Genomic DNA, 12,226 nt, shown 5'->3' with positions numbered 1-12,226 from the left:
TTGTAGCAATCTGGTCTCTAGATTGCTACAATCCAACAATCTATCTCCCACCGGATTGTTTCATATTGTGAAGTGTGAAAGACTGAAGTACCCATCACACTTTTGTTCAATTTACCCGCCACTGTCATTCCCTTTTCACCCCACCCTCGACTGCACCAGATGCCTCCCCCCCCCCCCCCCCGCTTGCTCCTGCGAAACCCTAGCCACCGCCATCGAAAGTACGCGGATCCGGCGTAAATGGATCTGCTGGACCTCAATATGGAAGTGCCTGAGGTTGACACCACCATCGCATTCCAGGACGTATTGTGAGCTCCATCGATCGAGCTGAAATGGATTTCCTGCGCTGAGGGCTCGTTCTCTGGCGTGAAGGCCGTTCCCAACGCTGATTCTCTTCCAGGCAGCGTGTCCCGTCCCGGCGCTACTCTCCGTCCCATCGCGGTAGCCTGCCCTGTTGCGGCGGCCCGCTCTGGCGTGGCAGGCCAGTGCAGCTTGGGAGCCTAGGTGTACAGGGCGCCTCGCCCCTCTGTTGACGCGGTAGGCGGCGCAATAGACAATGTGGCAGTAGGAGCATCTGCCAGTGCACCCCCCCCATCTGCGCCATCTTCAGTAAGGCCATCTCCGGCCGTGCTTGCTGTTATCGTTGCGCATTGAATTCTATTTTGTCCCTGATCGCACGTGACCTTGTTGTCGTGTGTCTCCGTTGAGCTGGTTGTTGCCTCCGGCCATCAGTGTCATTGAAGCGTTGTGCTTCGCCCAGCCTTTGTGCGTGGTAGTTGAAGCGGATTGCTCTGGCCTTGTCGTCGTGTGTCCCTATGGAGGTGTTGTGGTGCTCCTATTTTTCTCTGGCCAACTTCGTGCCGTCGATGTTGAGATATGTTGGCCGCCATTGTTATGAGAGAGTAGGATGATTATGAGAGGCTATTTGTATGGAAAAATACTCAATTTTGTATGAATTATGTATGTCTTAAATTTAATTTATGCATTTTTCATATTTATGGACAAATATTCAATTTTGCATGAATTATGTATCTTTTAAATTTATTTATGTATTTTTCTATTTCAAAATAAACGTGTCACAAAAGAATAAACATGCCATCCAAAACACCTGAGGGTATTATAGACTATTGATATCCAAAAGAAGCAATCCACCCACCTCAGAATCCATATTGCCAAACAGTTACCAACTTTTATAATTCAGATTGTAACAATCTAATTTTTCACAATCTACGATCTACAAGCTGCTTTTCACGATCTCCGGCTGAAATAAATAGGACATAAGCCTGAATGATGTAAAGAAAAAGATTATGTAAATTTATGAGAAACCATGTTCAGATGCTTAAATCATGTTTTAAAGAGGAAAGAGGATTAAATCGTGTTTCTTTGCTTACTTATTTTTCTTGTGTTTGTGGCTTCTGAGTTGTGAGATATTTTTGTTCTGCCCAATCTGGGGCTACTGTGTGACCAACCAGCAATACTTAGGCAAAGCCATAATAATTTATAGGAGTTATGAAACCTTTATTTCCTTCAAAGTATTTAATCATGTAGAAACAATTATACAACAATTCATATTCATATATGTTAAATTCTACTAGTACTTCTTCACAAGAGATACATGCATGTGTAATGTGATGCCATACAAGAGTTTGATTTCATAGTGTGAAGAACGTCTTGGGGTCCTTGTGCATGGACCTGACGATGGCTGTGACCTGCTCCACCTGCCGCTCGTCGGAGCACGCCGCGAGGAGCACCTTGGCCGTGCCGGCGTCCGGGTAGCACCCGGCGTCCACCATCTCCTCGAAGATCTCCAGGCACCGCCCGTACTCCTTCTTCCTCGCGTACGCGCCTATGCGCGACGTCCACGTCACCACGTCGGCGGCGAGCCCCCTGGCCGCCACGGAGCCGAACGCCGCCTCCATCCGGTCCAGGTATCCCGCGCGCCCGTACACGTTCACCAGCACGTTGTACGTGCCGATATCCGGATTGCCGCCGGCGTCGCGCTTCTCCATGGCCGCGAGGAGGCGCTCCATGTCGTCGAGCCGCCCGGCCCGGCCGTACGCGTTAAGCATCGCGTTGAGCGCGAAAGTGTCGGGCCTCAGGCCGGACTTGTGCAGCTCCGCCATCACCTCCTCGCACCTGGACACGTTGCCAGACTTGGCGTGCGCGGACAGGAGCAGCATGTGCGACTTCATCGTCGGCCGCATGCCCTTCTGCTTCAGCTCTTGGAACGCCGCTTCTGCCTCTGAACAATCACAAGAACAGCAGGAAAAACTCAGCATGTTCTTGAGTTTTTTTTTCTCTCTTTTCTTTTTAGGAACTGAAGCATGTCTTTGAGTAAATTAAATTGTCCATGAAGTGAACAGATGAAACTTATTGGCAGGTGCTTGTACCTTGATGAAGACCAGCTCTTCCATAAGCGTCCACCAAGATGTTGTATGAGGCTCTGTCAGGCTCACACCCCATGTGTTGCATCAACGAGAAGATCTCCATTGCGCCTTGCGGGAATCCTGCACGGCTGCGGTGCATTCACAGATTGAAAGGAGTCACTTGAAAATTCAGACCAGGATGAATACATTTCAACGACGAGTAGGCATACGGCATCAGTCTCATGGAATTCTTTTACCTGTAAGATTCCATCAGGGCATTGTAGGCGTACACGTCAGGCTCATGCCCAGCCTGCTGCATCTCCTCAAACACTTCTTCTGCCTTTTCACACAGACCTTCCCTTGCAAATGCGTTCACCAGGGCAGTGTAGGTGCAGATGTTGGGTTTGCACCCTATTGACTTCATCTCGTTGAAGACTTTCAATGACGACATCGGTTGCTTTGCCTGAGAAAAAGGATGAGCATGCAGACGACTATCTCAGAATGCTGCTAGAGACTTGAGGTCGTCTGATCTTGTCACAATAAGCTAGAAAAATGTCTCACCTTTCCATATACATTGATCATCAGGGTGTACGTCTCTGTGTTCGTTCTGCAACGTTCTTTCTTCATCCTTTGATACACTTGGACCGCCTTTTCGGTACATCTCGCTTTCAGTAGGCCGTCGAGGTACGCATTATATACAGTTGCACCTACAAGATAATTCTTGCTATGAGTTATTTCTTCCTTCTAATTTTACAAACATTTTCATCTCATAAAATAGAGGAATATAGTGGGGGTGCATACTTGGAGGAATCCCATTCTCCTGCATCTCTGAAATCACGCCCTCCGCTCGGTGCAGTGACCCAGCATTGCAGTAAGCGCGCAATAGAAGAGCATAGGTATCTTCTGTAGGAACACAGCGAGCTTCCAGAAGAGTCGTGTAAATTGATTCTGCTTTGTTCAGTTGACGCTTTTGGCCGTACGCATCAATGAGCAGATTATAGCAGATGATGTCGGGACGGAAGGAACTCCTGTATATGATCCACTCGCAGACCTATAGGCACTCTTGACAGATCAAACATCAAAACCTTAGGAATTAAGCCAGCACAAGGATGATAAGTAACCAGACCACACATTGCACTCTAACCAATTTGGCATGGTATTATCAGTATACTGACCAAAGCCAACAGGCATAAGGTGATGAGATCAGCAGTGAAAATATGGACTAGGACTTACTAATATGATCGGATCCCATTGTCGGTTCAGACGGAGCTGGACGGCGACATTGAGAATGTCATCCCAGAGATTGTGTGCAGGAGGAATGTTGTCCAGTGATTCCCAGATTTTGGTGACGTCGGTCCCTCTCTGAACAAATTCTAGGATATCCTGTGCCATTGGACTGAGCACAGGGAAGACTCCATCGACAAACCCAGAGCCGTACTTCCAACCACGGCCTCTCATAGCACCGCCTGCATGTTCATGAAATTTGAAGCCGTTATATCATTTCGGAGAGAAATGCTGATGCCATTTCCTACTTGAACTTCCAATGAAACAGTAAATTCAAGCAGAAGACAGGAATCTTTTTTATAATTAGTCTCAGAATTCTTGATGTGCAATATCGGACGGAAAAAAAGGGGGGAAGAGAACTGGCATTACCCCTTTTTCTGGATATTTTCTTTCGGTTGAAGGTCCTTGCTATGCCATCTTTGTCGATGTAAGCACCCTCCTTTTTCCGGTTCTTCCTCTCATTATGGCTATAAGAATGCACCTCTGCATCATGCGAGGCAGTTTCTTGCAAGATATTTTTACAGGCACATATTTTCCATCTTGGTCTTGCAATTGGATAATACGCTGGAGGCTCAACCCTTAACCTGCAAAATGGTGGACAAGAACCGGTGGTGTTCTTTCAGAACTTCTCACAACATTCAGAAAGCAAACACTTACTACTACTACTGCCAAAGTGTTTCCATCAAAATTTAGTACCATAAAATGGAATCACCAATTCACAATGACCCGCAAATACAATTGCAAATTACATAAATTGGGCAAAATTGCATGAACATAGAGTATAGATGAGAAGGTCTAAAAGAAGAAGAAGAAAGAAGATAGATGAGAATCCACAGGGTTAGAATCTGACTTACATGAGCACAGGGTGATGACGGCCACCAAATGTTCTTGATAGGCAAAAGAGTGCAGAGCTGCTGAAAAGTGTGAGGAGGGAAAATATCGCTGGGCTTTCAATCTTTGCTCGAGCTGTGGCCGTTTCTGGAAGGATGGGAGTGACTGGCAGGGACTGCGAGAGGACAAGCTAAAATATCTCCCAGGAATTTTGGTTTGGCTTGTTCTATCCATTGTGCTCTTGGGCCTCGTAGGACCTATCATTCAGGATCCCTTATCCAGAAAGAGAAAAAAATCTGGGCATAACCTTCTTGTGCATTGCTGATGCATTGGCAACTTTCTGTGAGTGAACAGTTTTCTTTGCTAATCTTCTGATTATCATAGGTTTGTGCTGCATCGTATGTAATATGTCCAAATGCAGAGGGTTACGGAGATGTAACTTCTAACACTCTGAAAATCAAGCATGTGTTGGTTGTCTGTCGCTACAAGCTTCACTGCGTGATATTTCAAAGAAGAGTAGCAGTCTTGCTCAGGCCACAGTAGTTCAGAACAAGAAATCAGTTTTATTACATGTAGAAATGACAATGCACAAGATGTCACATTGTTATAACAGAGATTTCTGATGCATTAGATAATCCAAAAGCTGAAGAAACGGGCATCGTTCAATATTCCGTGTGCAGCTGTAAAGTTGTATTCTTTTTCAAGCTTGGCTTTTGGAACTGAGCCACTCGAGTCGAAGGACTGTACATTGTATTGTCAGTCTAAGAACATGGCTACTGAATTAAACGTCTTTTATTTCTTCCTGACAGAGAACAACAAATGTTTGCTGATTTTTTTGTTAATAATATATGGCTGGTGCTCTGTTGCAACTCAAAAGTCGGTTGGGTACTTGTCCAGCTTGAACCACAAAGAGAAATCGATTCCTTTCTTCTTAAGATCTTCAGTAGGCCAATCCGACCCAAAAGCTGCAGTTCAGTAACAGGATTCATCAACAACCCTATGAAACCTCTCCAAACAATAATCTCCAAAATTATTTGCTACGCTAGATAATGCACACATCATACATCATATGCCAAACAACACGCACACCCTATCACCAGAGATCCCTACTGACAAATCTTTTTATTCAGATTCAAGTTCATATTATTGACTCTTTGGTGATGCAACTTTGAATGCTAGGTGGGGGCGTTCCTGTTTTGACTTTTAAAGGCAAGAGAGAATACATGGATTTTTAAGAACAAACCTGTCCATGAACAACACCATTGGAAACAAGAACAGAACGATCAAAGACTGTAAACTCTCCACCATCCATGTATGTTTGTACACATGGTTACTTCTAGAAGAGAGAAAAAGGCTACCTTGTCTGTCTGACTGACATGAATCTTTTGCCCATTACAATATGCTCCTCGACCTGTTCAAGAGAAAGGAAAACTTTTAAAATGAACTCTCTTATGTTCTAGAATAAAGAAGCAAAGCCAGTTGTTGATCAAACAACCTACCAGAAGATGCAGAAATTGTACGAGTGCTCTAGCACATAGGCCCACCACAAAATTCCACCTAAATAAGATAGTGATAAAACATGAAAATACATAAATAAACTGTTTCCTATAATGGTTTGTGTCCCTGTTATCAAAAAGATCATATGGTTCATGAACACGTGCGAACACATACCACAGTGGCAGCAGCAGGCTTTCCACGGAAGAGAACTCCAATGGACACAGAAAAGCTAGGATAACCATGTGCAAAGTTCGTTGTTCCATCTGAAAGGAGAGAAATATGATAGATTATATCCCAATGGAGATACCATCTTGCTGGCCATGTTCCATTCTTGTATAGTCATAAGTCAAGAGGGCATCCCATCATAATTCATCACTTAATGCCTTAAAATTAGATGCTAAAGTTTCAACTACAGGAACCATAGTGTACTCCAAACTCCAGGTATAAAAACCCTTATATGCACCTACGTCATAGTCACAATAGTATGCTTATGCTGTCAGATTTATCATTTATGAATTGTCCGGGTCATTCTATTCCTCAACTTGTCTGTCAAAAATAATACACAGAACTGTCACCTTCTAAATCAACAAAATGGACTAACCTATTCAAGTGCACAAGTTTCCTGCACTAAATCAAAAAAAAAAAAAATTGGAAAACTACTGGAGCCATCCAGTGCCACAAACAATGGATACTGGTATAAAAGACAAAACCAACCTGCCACATGAATAATTGTTCTTGTTCATCAAATCAGAAGTAGGAACTGAGGAACCGAACCTAAAAGGTCAATGCACCAGAGGTACTCTGACAAGGAGTCTCCAATAAGGCCACCTTCCTCCCCAAGTATGAGATGGTCTTTGAAGTTCTTCGTTACTATTTCCAGGATGACTGATTCACTCAGCTTGTCTGTGCTGAACAAAGTATAGAGCAATACATTCAAACTTTCAAATGCTATCTGTGTTTCACTTTACAATATTTTTTTTTCTCGAACACGTAGGAGAGCTGTGCATCATTGTATTAAGAAGAAAAATAACCTAATTTATAAGGGAAACCGGATCAAAAATCTTAATAAGCACTGCATTACAACCCGCGGAGTCTGACTCACACGCAAGAGAAAGAGAGAAAGAAAGGAACCCCAAACACCCTAAACAACCGAACAACAGACACAGCTAAGCAGCATACAACCCGGTAGACACAACAAATAGCATACAACCTAGCATTCCCGATCAACCAAACGGCACCCACACCAAACGACGCTACACCGCCAGCAATTGTGTCCAGCTAGCACCTCAACCAGAACATCCCAACAACTCAATAGGGGGAGCCCTGCTCCCACGCCTGACAACCCAACTCGATCGACGACTCCCACGCCAAGCCACAAGCTCAGATAGGGTCCTGGGACGTCGGAACATAGCCACTGCTGCGAAGCACTGAAAAGGTGATGAGAAGCCTCGCCAAACAGGAGATCGATGAAGTCGGACAAAAGAGCAAATAACAATGGAGGATGGTGTGCCCTGCAAGGAGTGCCGTCGATTATAACAAAGAGCATAGAGATTCTCCAAAATGACGCCTTCAAGAAGGAAGTGGCAATGGAACCGACGTCGCTCGTTCGGGAAGCCGAACAGGGTTTTCACCCGGGAAGAGATCCCAGGGGAAGCTTCGACACTACACCTCCAAGGAGGTAATGACACCCGCTAGCGTCACCGTCGTCGACAATGGCAAGTTGCCTACCAGGGTTTTCGCCCATAATTCCCCCTACCATGACACAACCCAATGAACCAGAGGCTGAACGGGTCAACCAGACCATTCACCACTAACCAACAACACTCAGCACAAGAGCACGATGGCCCGAGCTACGCATCCTCCAGCAAGACACGGTCGGGGACGAAGTCCCAGCCGCTGCAACGCACAGCAAGACCGCCAGGGTAGCACCAAAATCGTCTTCAACAGCGACCAGCATCCACACCAGGCAGCAGCCGCCCGACTGCCAGCAAAGCCGTACAGGACGGGAAGGGTGAGGAAAAGCTAGTGCAGCCGGCAGGTCTCCAGCAGCCGCGCCCGCACCGACGGCCTAAAGTGGACGTGAAGCAGTTGTGTCGGCCGCCGATCCCCGGAGCTGAGGAGCTCGGAACCGGTCCCTAATGGGTGGAACCCACAGCCGCCCGGAGGAGTAGCGACGAGCAACCGCAACAAAGCACCACACTGGCTGGAGGGCAGATCGACCGGAGGAGGGAGCCGTGGGGAGGAGCCAGCCGCCCTGAGGAGCAAGCCACACGGACACCGCGGGGCCCGACCCCGTCGAAGGACACCGCGCCGTCAACGGATCTGAGCGAATCCGGCTGCCAACAGCCAGATCGGGGCCATAGAAAGGGAGATCCGACGAGGGACAAAGCGGATCCACCCGCATCAATGGCACATGCAGAACGGAGGGGTGGGGGGAGGAGGGGGACGGCCACCGCTTGGCACCGCCCCCAGCCGCTGAAATGAATGGAAGTCAAGGAAAACTGTTTTGGGAATTGGTTTTCATCAACAGTAGAGCAAGAAGGAAACGCCGTGTTTCCAGCCTTTTGTAAATTATACAAAGAACTTCAAGCATTTAAAGCGCTATGTAATCAATATTGGCTTGGTTATATCGCCATAGTTATTTGGCAAAAAGAACCACTTTGGCCTCTCAAACTTGTCCAAAGACCCTTAAACCCAATGCGACAAGCAGTTCTTCGCACCATTGCTCATAAACCAGCATCTGCCAGTTCACAAAATGACTAGCATTTCTTATCGCCGTTCAACTAAAGATACATTTTTTTAGCAAATTTACCACCACATGCTAACCAAACCAATCACCAACCCTAGCACAACCAGCAATCTTCTACGGTTCTACCGAATCCAACAAAGGAAGCTGAAACTCACATCGGCCCCGGCCTTGGCAGCTTCTTGGATGACGCCGAGGAGCTCGGCGGCGGGAATCTTGCCGGTGATGGGGGCAGCCACCTTGGGGTACATGGCGGGCGGGGCCGCCTGGTCCGACGCCACCGCCATGATGGGGCGCGCCTTGCTGGACCTTGAGCCGAGCGCGCGGAGGCCCGAGGGTACGTGACGGCGGCGAGCGCTTGGCATCCTTGGAGAGGATGGAGGAGGAGATGGTGGTGGCAGTGGGAGCTAGGAGATACCACGCCATTGGTGCCAGAGAAAGGGTTTGATGCTCAGCAGCTCAGGGTTTTTTGGGAGTGCGATTTGTTCGAGTCTCCTATTGTGCTCCCTCTTTTTAAAGTTTGTATTTGTATACCTGTTTTTTTTTTTTGAAAAATTAGGATATACTCCTGTGTTGCGCTACCCAACTATATGACACCTTAAGATATATCTTGCTGCGTAGTATATGAATCAATGAGGAGTCTAATCGAGATCCGATTGCAGCAGTATCTGAGTGAGCTTCATTTTTCTAGTTAAGTAGAAGATATATGCGGACGGATAAGGAGTCCAGTGGTTATGCTCAATGGGAGCTCGACCGGCGGGAGTTCAAGACTCCCGTCCCACACCAAGCCTCTGCCCTCCAATGAAGGATGTGCAATTAGAGTAGCACTTATAAATAAATAAAAAGTAGAAGATATCAAAAGTACAAGTTCTTTTGAGCGCAGCAGAGTGGTTTTTTAACCTGGTAGAGATAAGGTATGGGTCAGCTTTATTTTTTTTAGTTAATGTAGAAGATATCGAAAGTATAAACAGTGCATGGCAGAGTGGTTTATAGACCTCGTAACGATAAGCCAAAGTGTTTTGCAATGAATTTCTTTTAACAAGATAATTCTCAATAAGAAGTAAATGGCTGCAAACCAATTTTAAACCAAATAGAAGCTTAAGCTTTCCAAGCGAGGTAAGCGTCTCAAATAAGTTTAAATAACATTTTGTTTTAAAAATAAGTTAAAATAACCCTTTTGCCTGAAATGAAATTTGTCCAGCTGCTACCACATTGCCTGGCTCACAAGACATTCAGGAGGAACAAATGCTGTGGCATTCTCAAATTGCTTATGTGCTGCCCTTTAAGATTTACCGAGATGTCAAAGAAAATTTAAACCTTGTTTTGAGAACGTGCATGTGCACGTATTTCATTAAAAAGAAAATTTAAACATGAATGTCGCAAGATCGCGACACTAGTTTCAACATGCAGCTTGTGAGGAGTGACTGTCTAAACGTGATATCAATAATGGAATTCAAGCATTTCAAAGAAACTTATGTTACCGGTGAAGTCATATTCACACAACTTCACCATTCCGTTCAGAGGCGATTCCTGGCACTTTGATTTAAATTAGGTGTGCTTGTTGTTATATATTGTTGTTACGATTTAGGATTCGAATAAAACTCTAATCAATAGGGAAATATAATTAACCAAAATAAAGGTACCACGTTAAATTCTTTACTCGGAGCCTCAAAAATCATTTTTTAATCTTGGTGCGCCACTAAATCGAGGGTGCTGACATTCGAGTGTGTTCTGTACAAGGCAAGAAGGGAAGGGGTGGATTCTTGTTCTGTTCATGAATCTACAGAGCTGCACACTCGCACCCATGAATGTTGCTTGCCTTATGCCTTGGTCAAAACTGAAATTTTTTTCTGGAATTGCAACGTAGGCACCAAAGCAACAGAAATCAGAGTTTCAGACTTTCAGGTAACACACATATCATAAAAAGCGAAAAAAAAATTATTATTTTTTTTAAAATATTCTCGAAATGGCTGACGGGGACAGAGTTGCTCCATTAGTCCATTTCGTGTCCTGGTGGAAGACGAGCTATACACACACAAAATGCTGAGAAGGTTTGAGGTTAAAAAATCGGCAGCATAGTAAATGTAAATCCGAGCGATATAACGCATGAACAATGTGGTTGACTAGGATGGCCATCGAGTGAGAAGGGCATGGGTTTTTTTTTTCACAAAGGAGAAAAGTAATAAGAGTGTGAAGAGCAGTGAATCAGGGAGCAAAAATTCAGTTCATACAGAAGCATGGTAGATGAGATGTTGAATGGCATCACTCATGAGTGATATGATGCATCAACAATCTGATTGACTAAGCATGATCACGAAGTAAAAAAGATGAATAAATGGGCAAAAAGTAAGCTCCCCAGCTTGCAGACCCTGAATACTACAGACTTCAGAATTTCAGACCACAGATACCCCAGCTCTGGCTCCGATGTAAGCCGTGTGTTCTTGGGTCTCAGATGTTTGGGGGCACAATCCTTGGAGAGCTCGTTCCTTGCATCTCATGGCGTGAATCGTCTTATGTCATATGGTTCGCGCATCTGGTGTTTACTGTGGCTCAACAATTAACTGATGCTAATACTTGGAATTGTTCATATGAGCATTGTATGATTTGAGAGCACATTTGAATTTACTCAAGTTCTTAACTGAGACTTGCCAATACCAACAGGATGCCGATCCTTACTGAGGTATGTCATATGATCCCATCCATACCAACAAGGCAACATGCCATGCCACATTTTTTTTTATTTTTTAGAATCGATGCCACTGCTTTGAAAGCATTTAGGGTTGTTGAGGTTCTCTAAAAAAAATCAGGGTTTCAGTCTATTCAGATCCTTGAACTGGACTGTTGTTCCCATAGGCCATTTTCTGTTGCTGGCCCATCAGCACAAATAACTGTAAACATCTCTGTTAACTGCTCCGTGTTGGGTAGTTTGGTCATCATTGTCAGTCCAATGAATCCAGCTCACTGAAATTATCGCCCGTCAGAATCAGAATCAGATGATTAGTTCCTCGCGTTAAAATAAATAATCAGATGATTAGTTTCATGCACCGCTCTGTTCTGTCATTAGCAGATATATCTTTCCTGTTTGTAGATGTCCAAGATTGCAAAAACTACACTGGTCTGAAAAATATAGAGTTGTAAACACCACCCTGATTGGTGTTACATCTGCATGTTACTCTGAAGAACAATTCCTCGAGAAGTCAAAACATGGTCTCTTATAAGATATCCTTCGTTCGGTGCTGCACCAAGTTACTGTTTCAAGACTTGTGAGTCTCAAAAAATAATGATGAGCTAACACTTGCAGAGTTCCATAATAATGAATAATAGTGCATGTGAATCATTTACATAACCCAGACAACCCAGTATTTCTGCACCTCAGTTAGAACCCTACATTTTCTTTTACTTTTACAAATTCAAAACTTGTAGACTTATCAAGCTTCCTTAATGAAACTGGAGTGTGGCCTTTTGCCTAAAGAAAAAAAAATCAAGAACACTATTAGTTCAGCCT

At 44.8% G+C, this 12,226-nt stretch overlaps 1 protein-coding gene and 1 pseudogene across 1 annotated transcript; both read right to left on the bottom strand.

Moving 5' to 3' along the window:
* Positions 1 to 1,491: 1,491 nt before the first annotated feature.
* LOC133918438 (pentatricopeptide repeat-containing protein At2g35130) lies at positions 1,492 to 4,759 on the bottom strand. The gene is made up of 8 exons (XM_062362323.1): positions 4,502 to 4,759; positions 4,017 to 4,231; positions 3,597 to 3,829; positions 3,165 to 3,414; positions 2,925 to 3,070; positions 2,621 to 2,826; positions 2,388 to 2,512; positions 1,492 to 2,239 (listed from the first exon to the last, which is right to left on the bottom strand). Coding segments are annotated over exons 1-8 (1,767 nt in total). The 5' UTR covers positions 4,504 to 4,759; the 3' UTR covers positions 1,492 to 1,649.
* A 259-nt stretch (positions 4,760 to 5,018) lies between these two features.
* Positions 5,019 to 9,238, bottom strand: LOC133918440 (uncharacterized; annotated as a pseudogene).
* Between the last annotated feature and the right edge of the window lie 2,988 nt (positions 9,239 to 12,226).

This window comes from Phragmites australis, chromosome 5 (assembly GCF_958298935.1).
Source record: "Phragmites australis chromosome 5, lpPhrAust1.1, whole genome shotgun sequence".
NCBI classification, from domain to species: domain Eukaryota; kingdom Viridiplantae; phylum Streptophyta; class Magnoliopsida; order Poales; family Poaceae; genus Phragmites; species Phragmites australis.
This window is presented reverse-complemented; position numbering and strand designations above follow the sequence as displayed.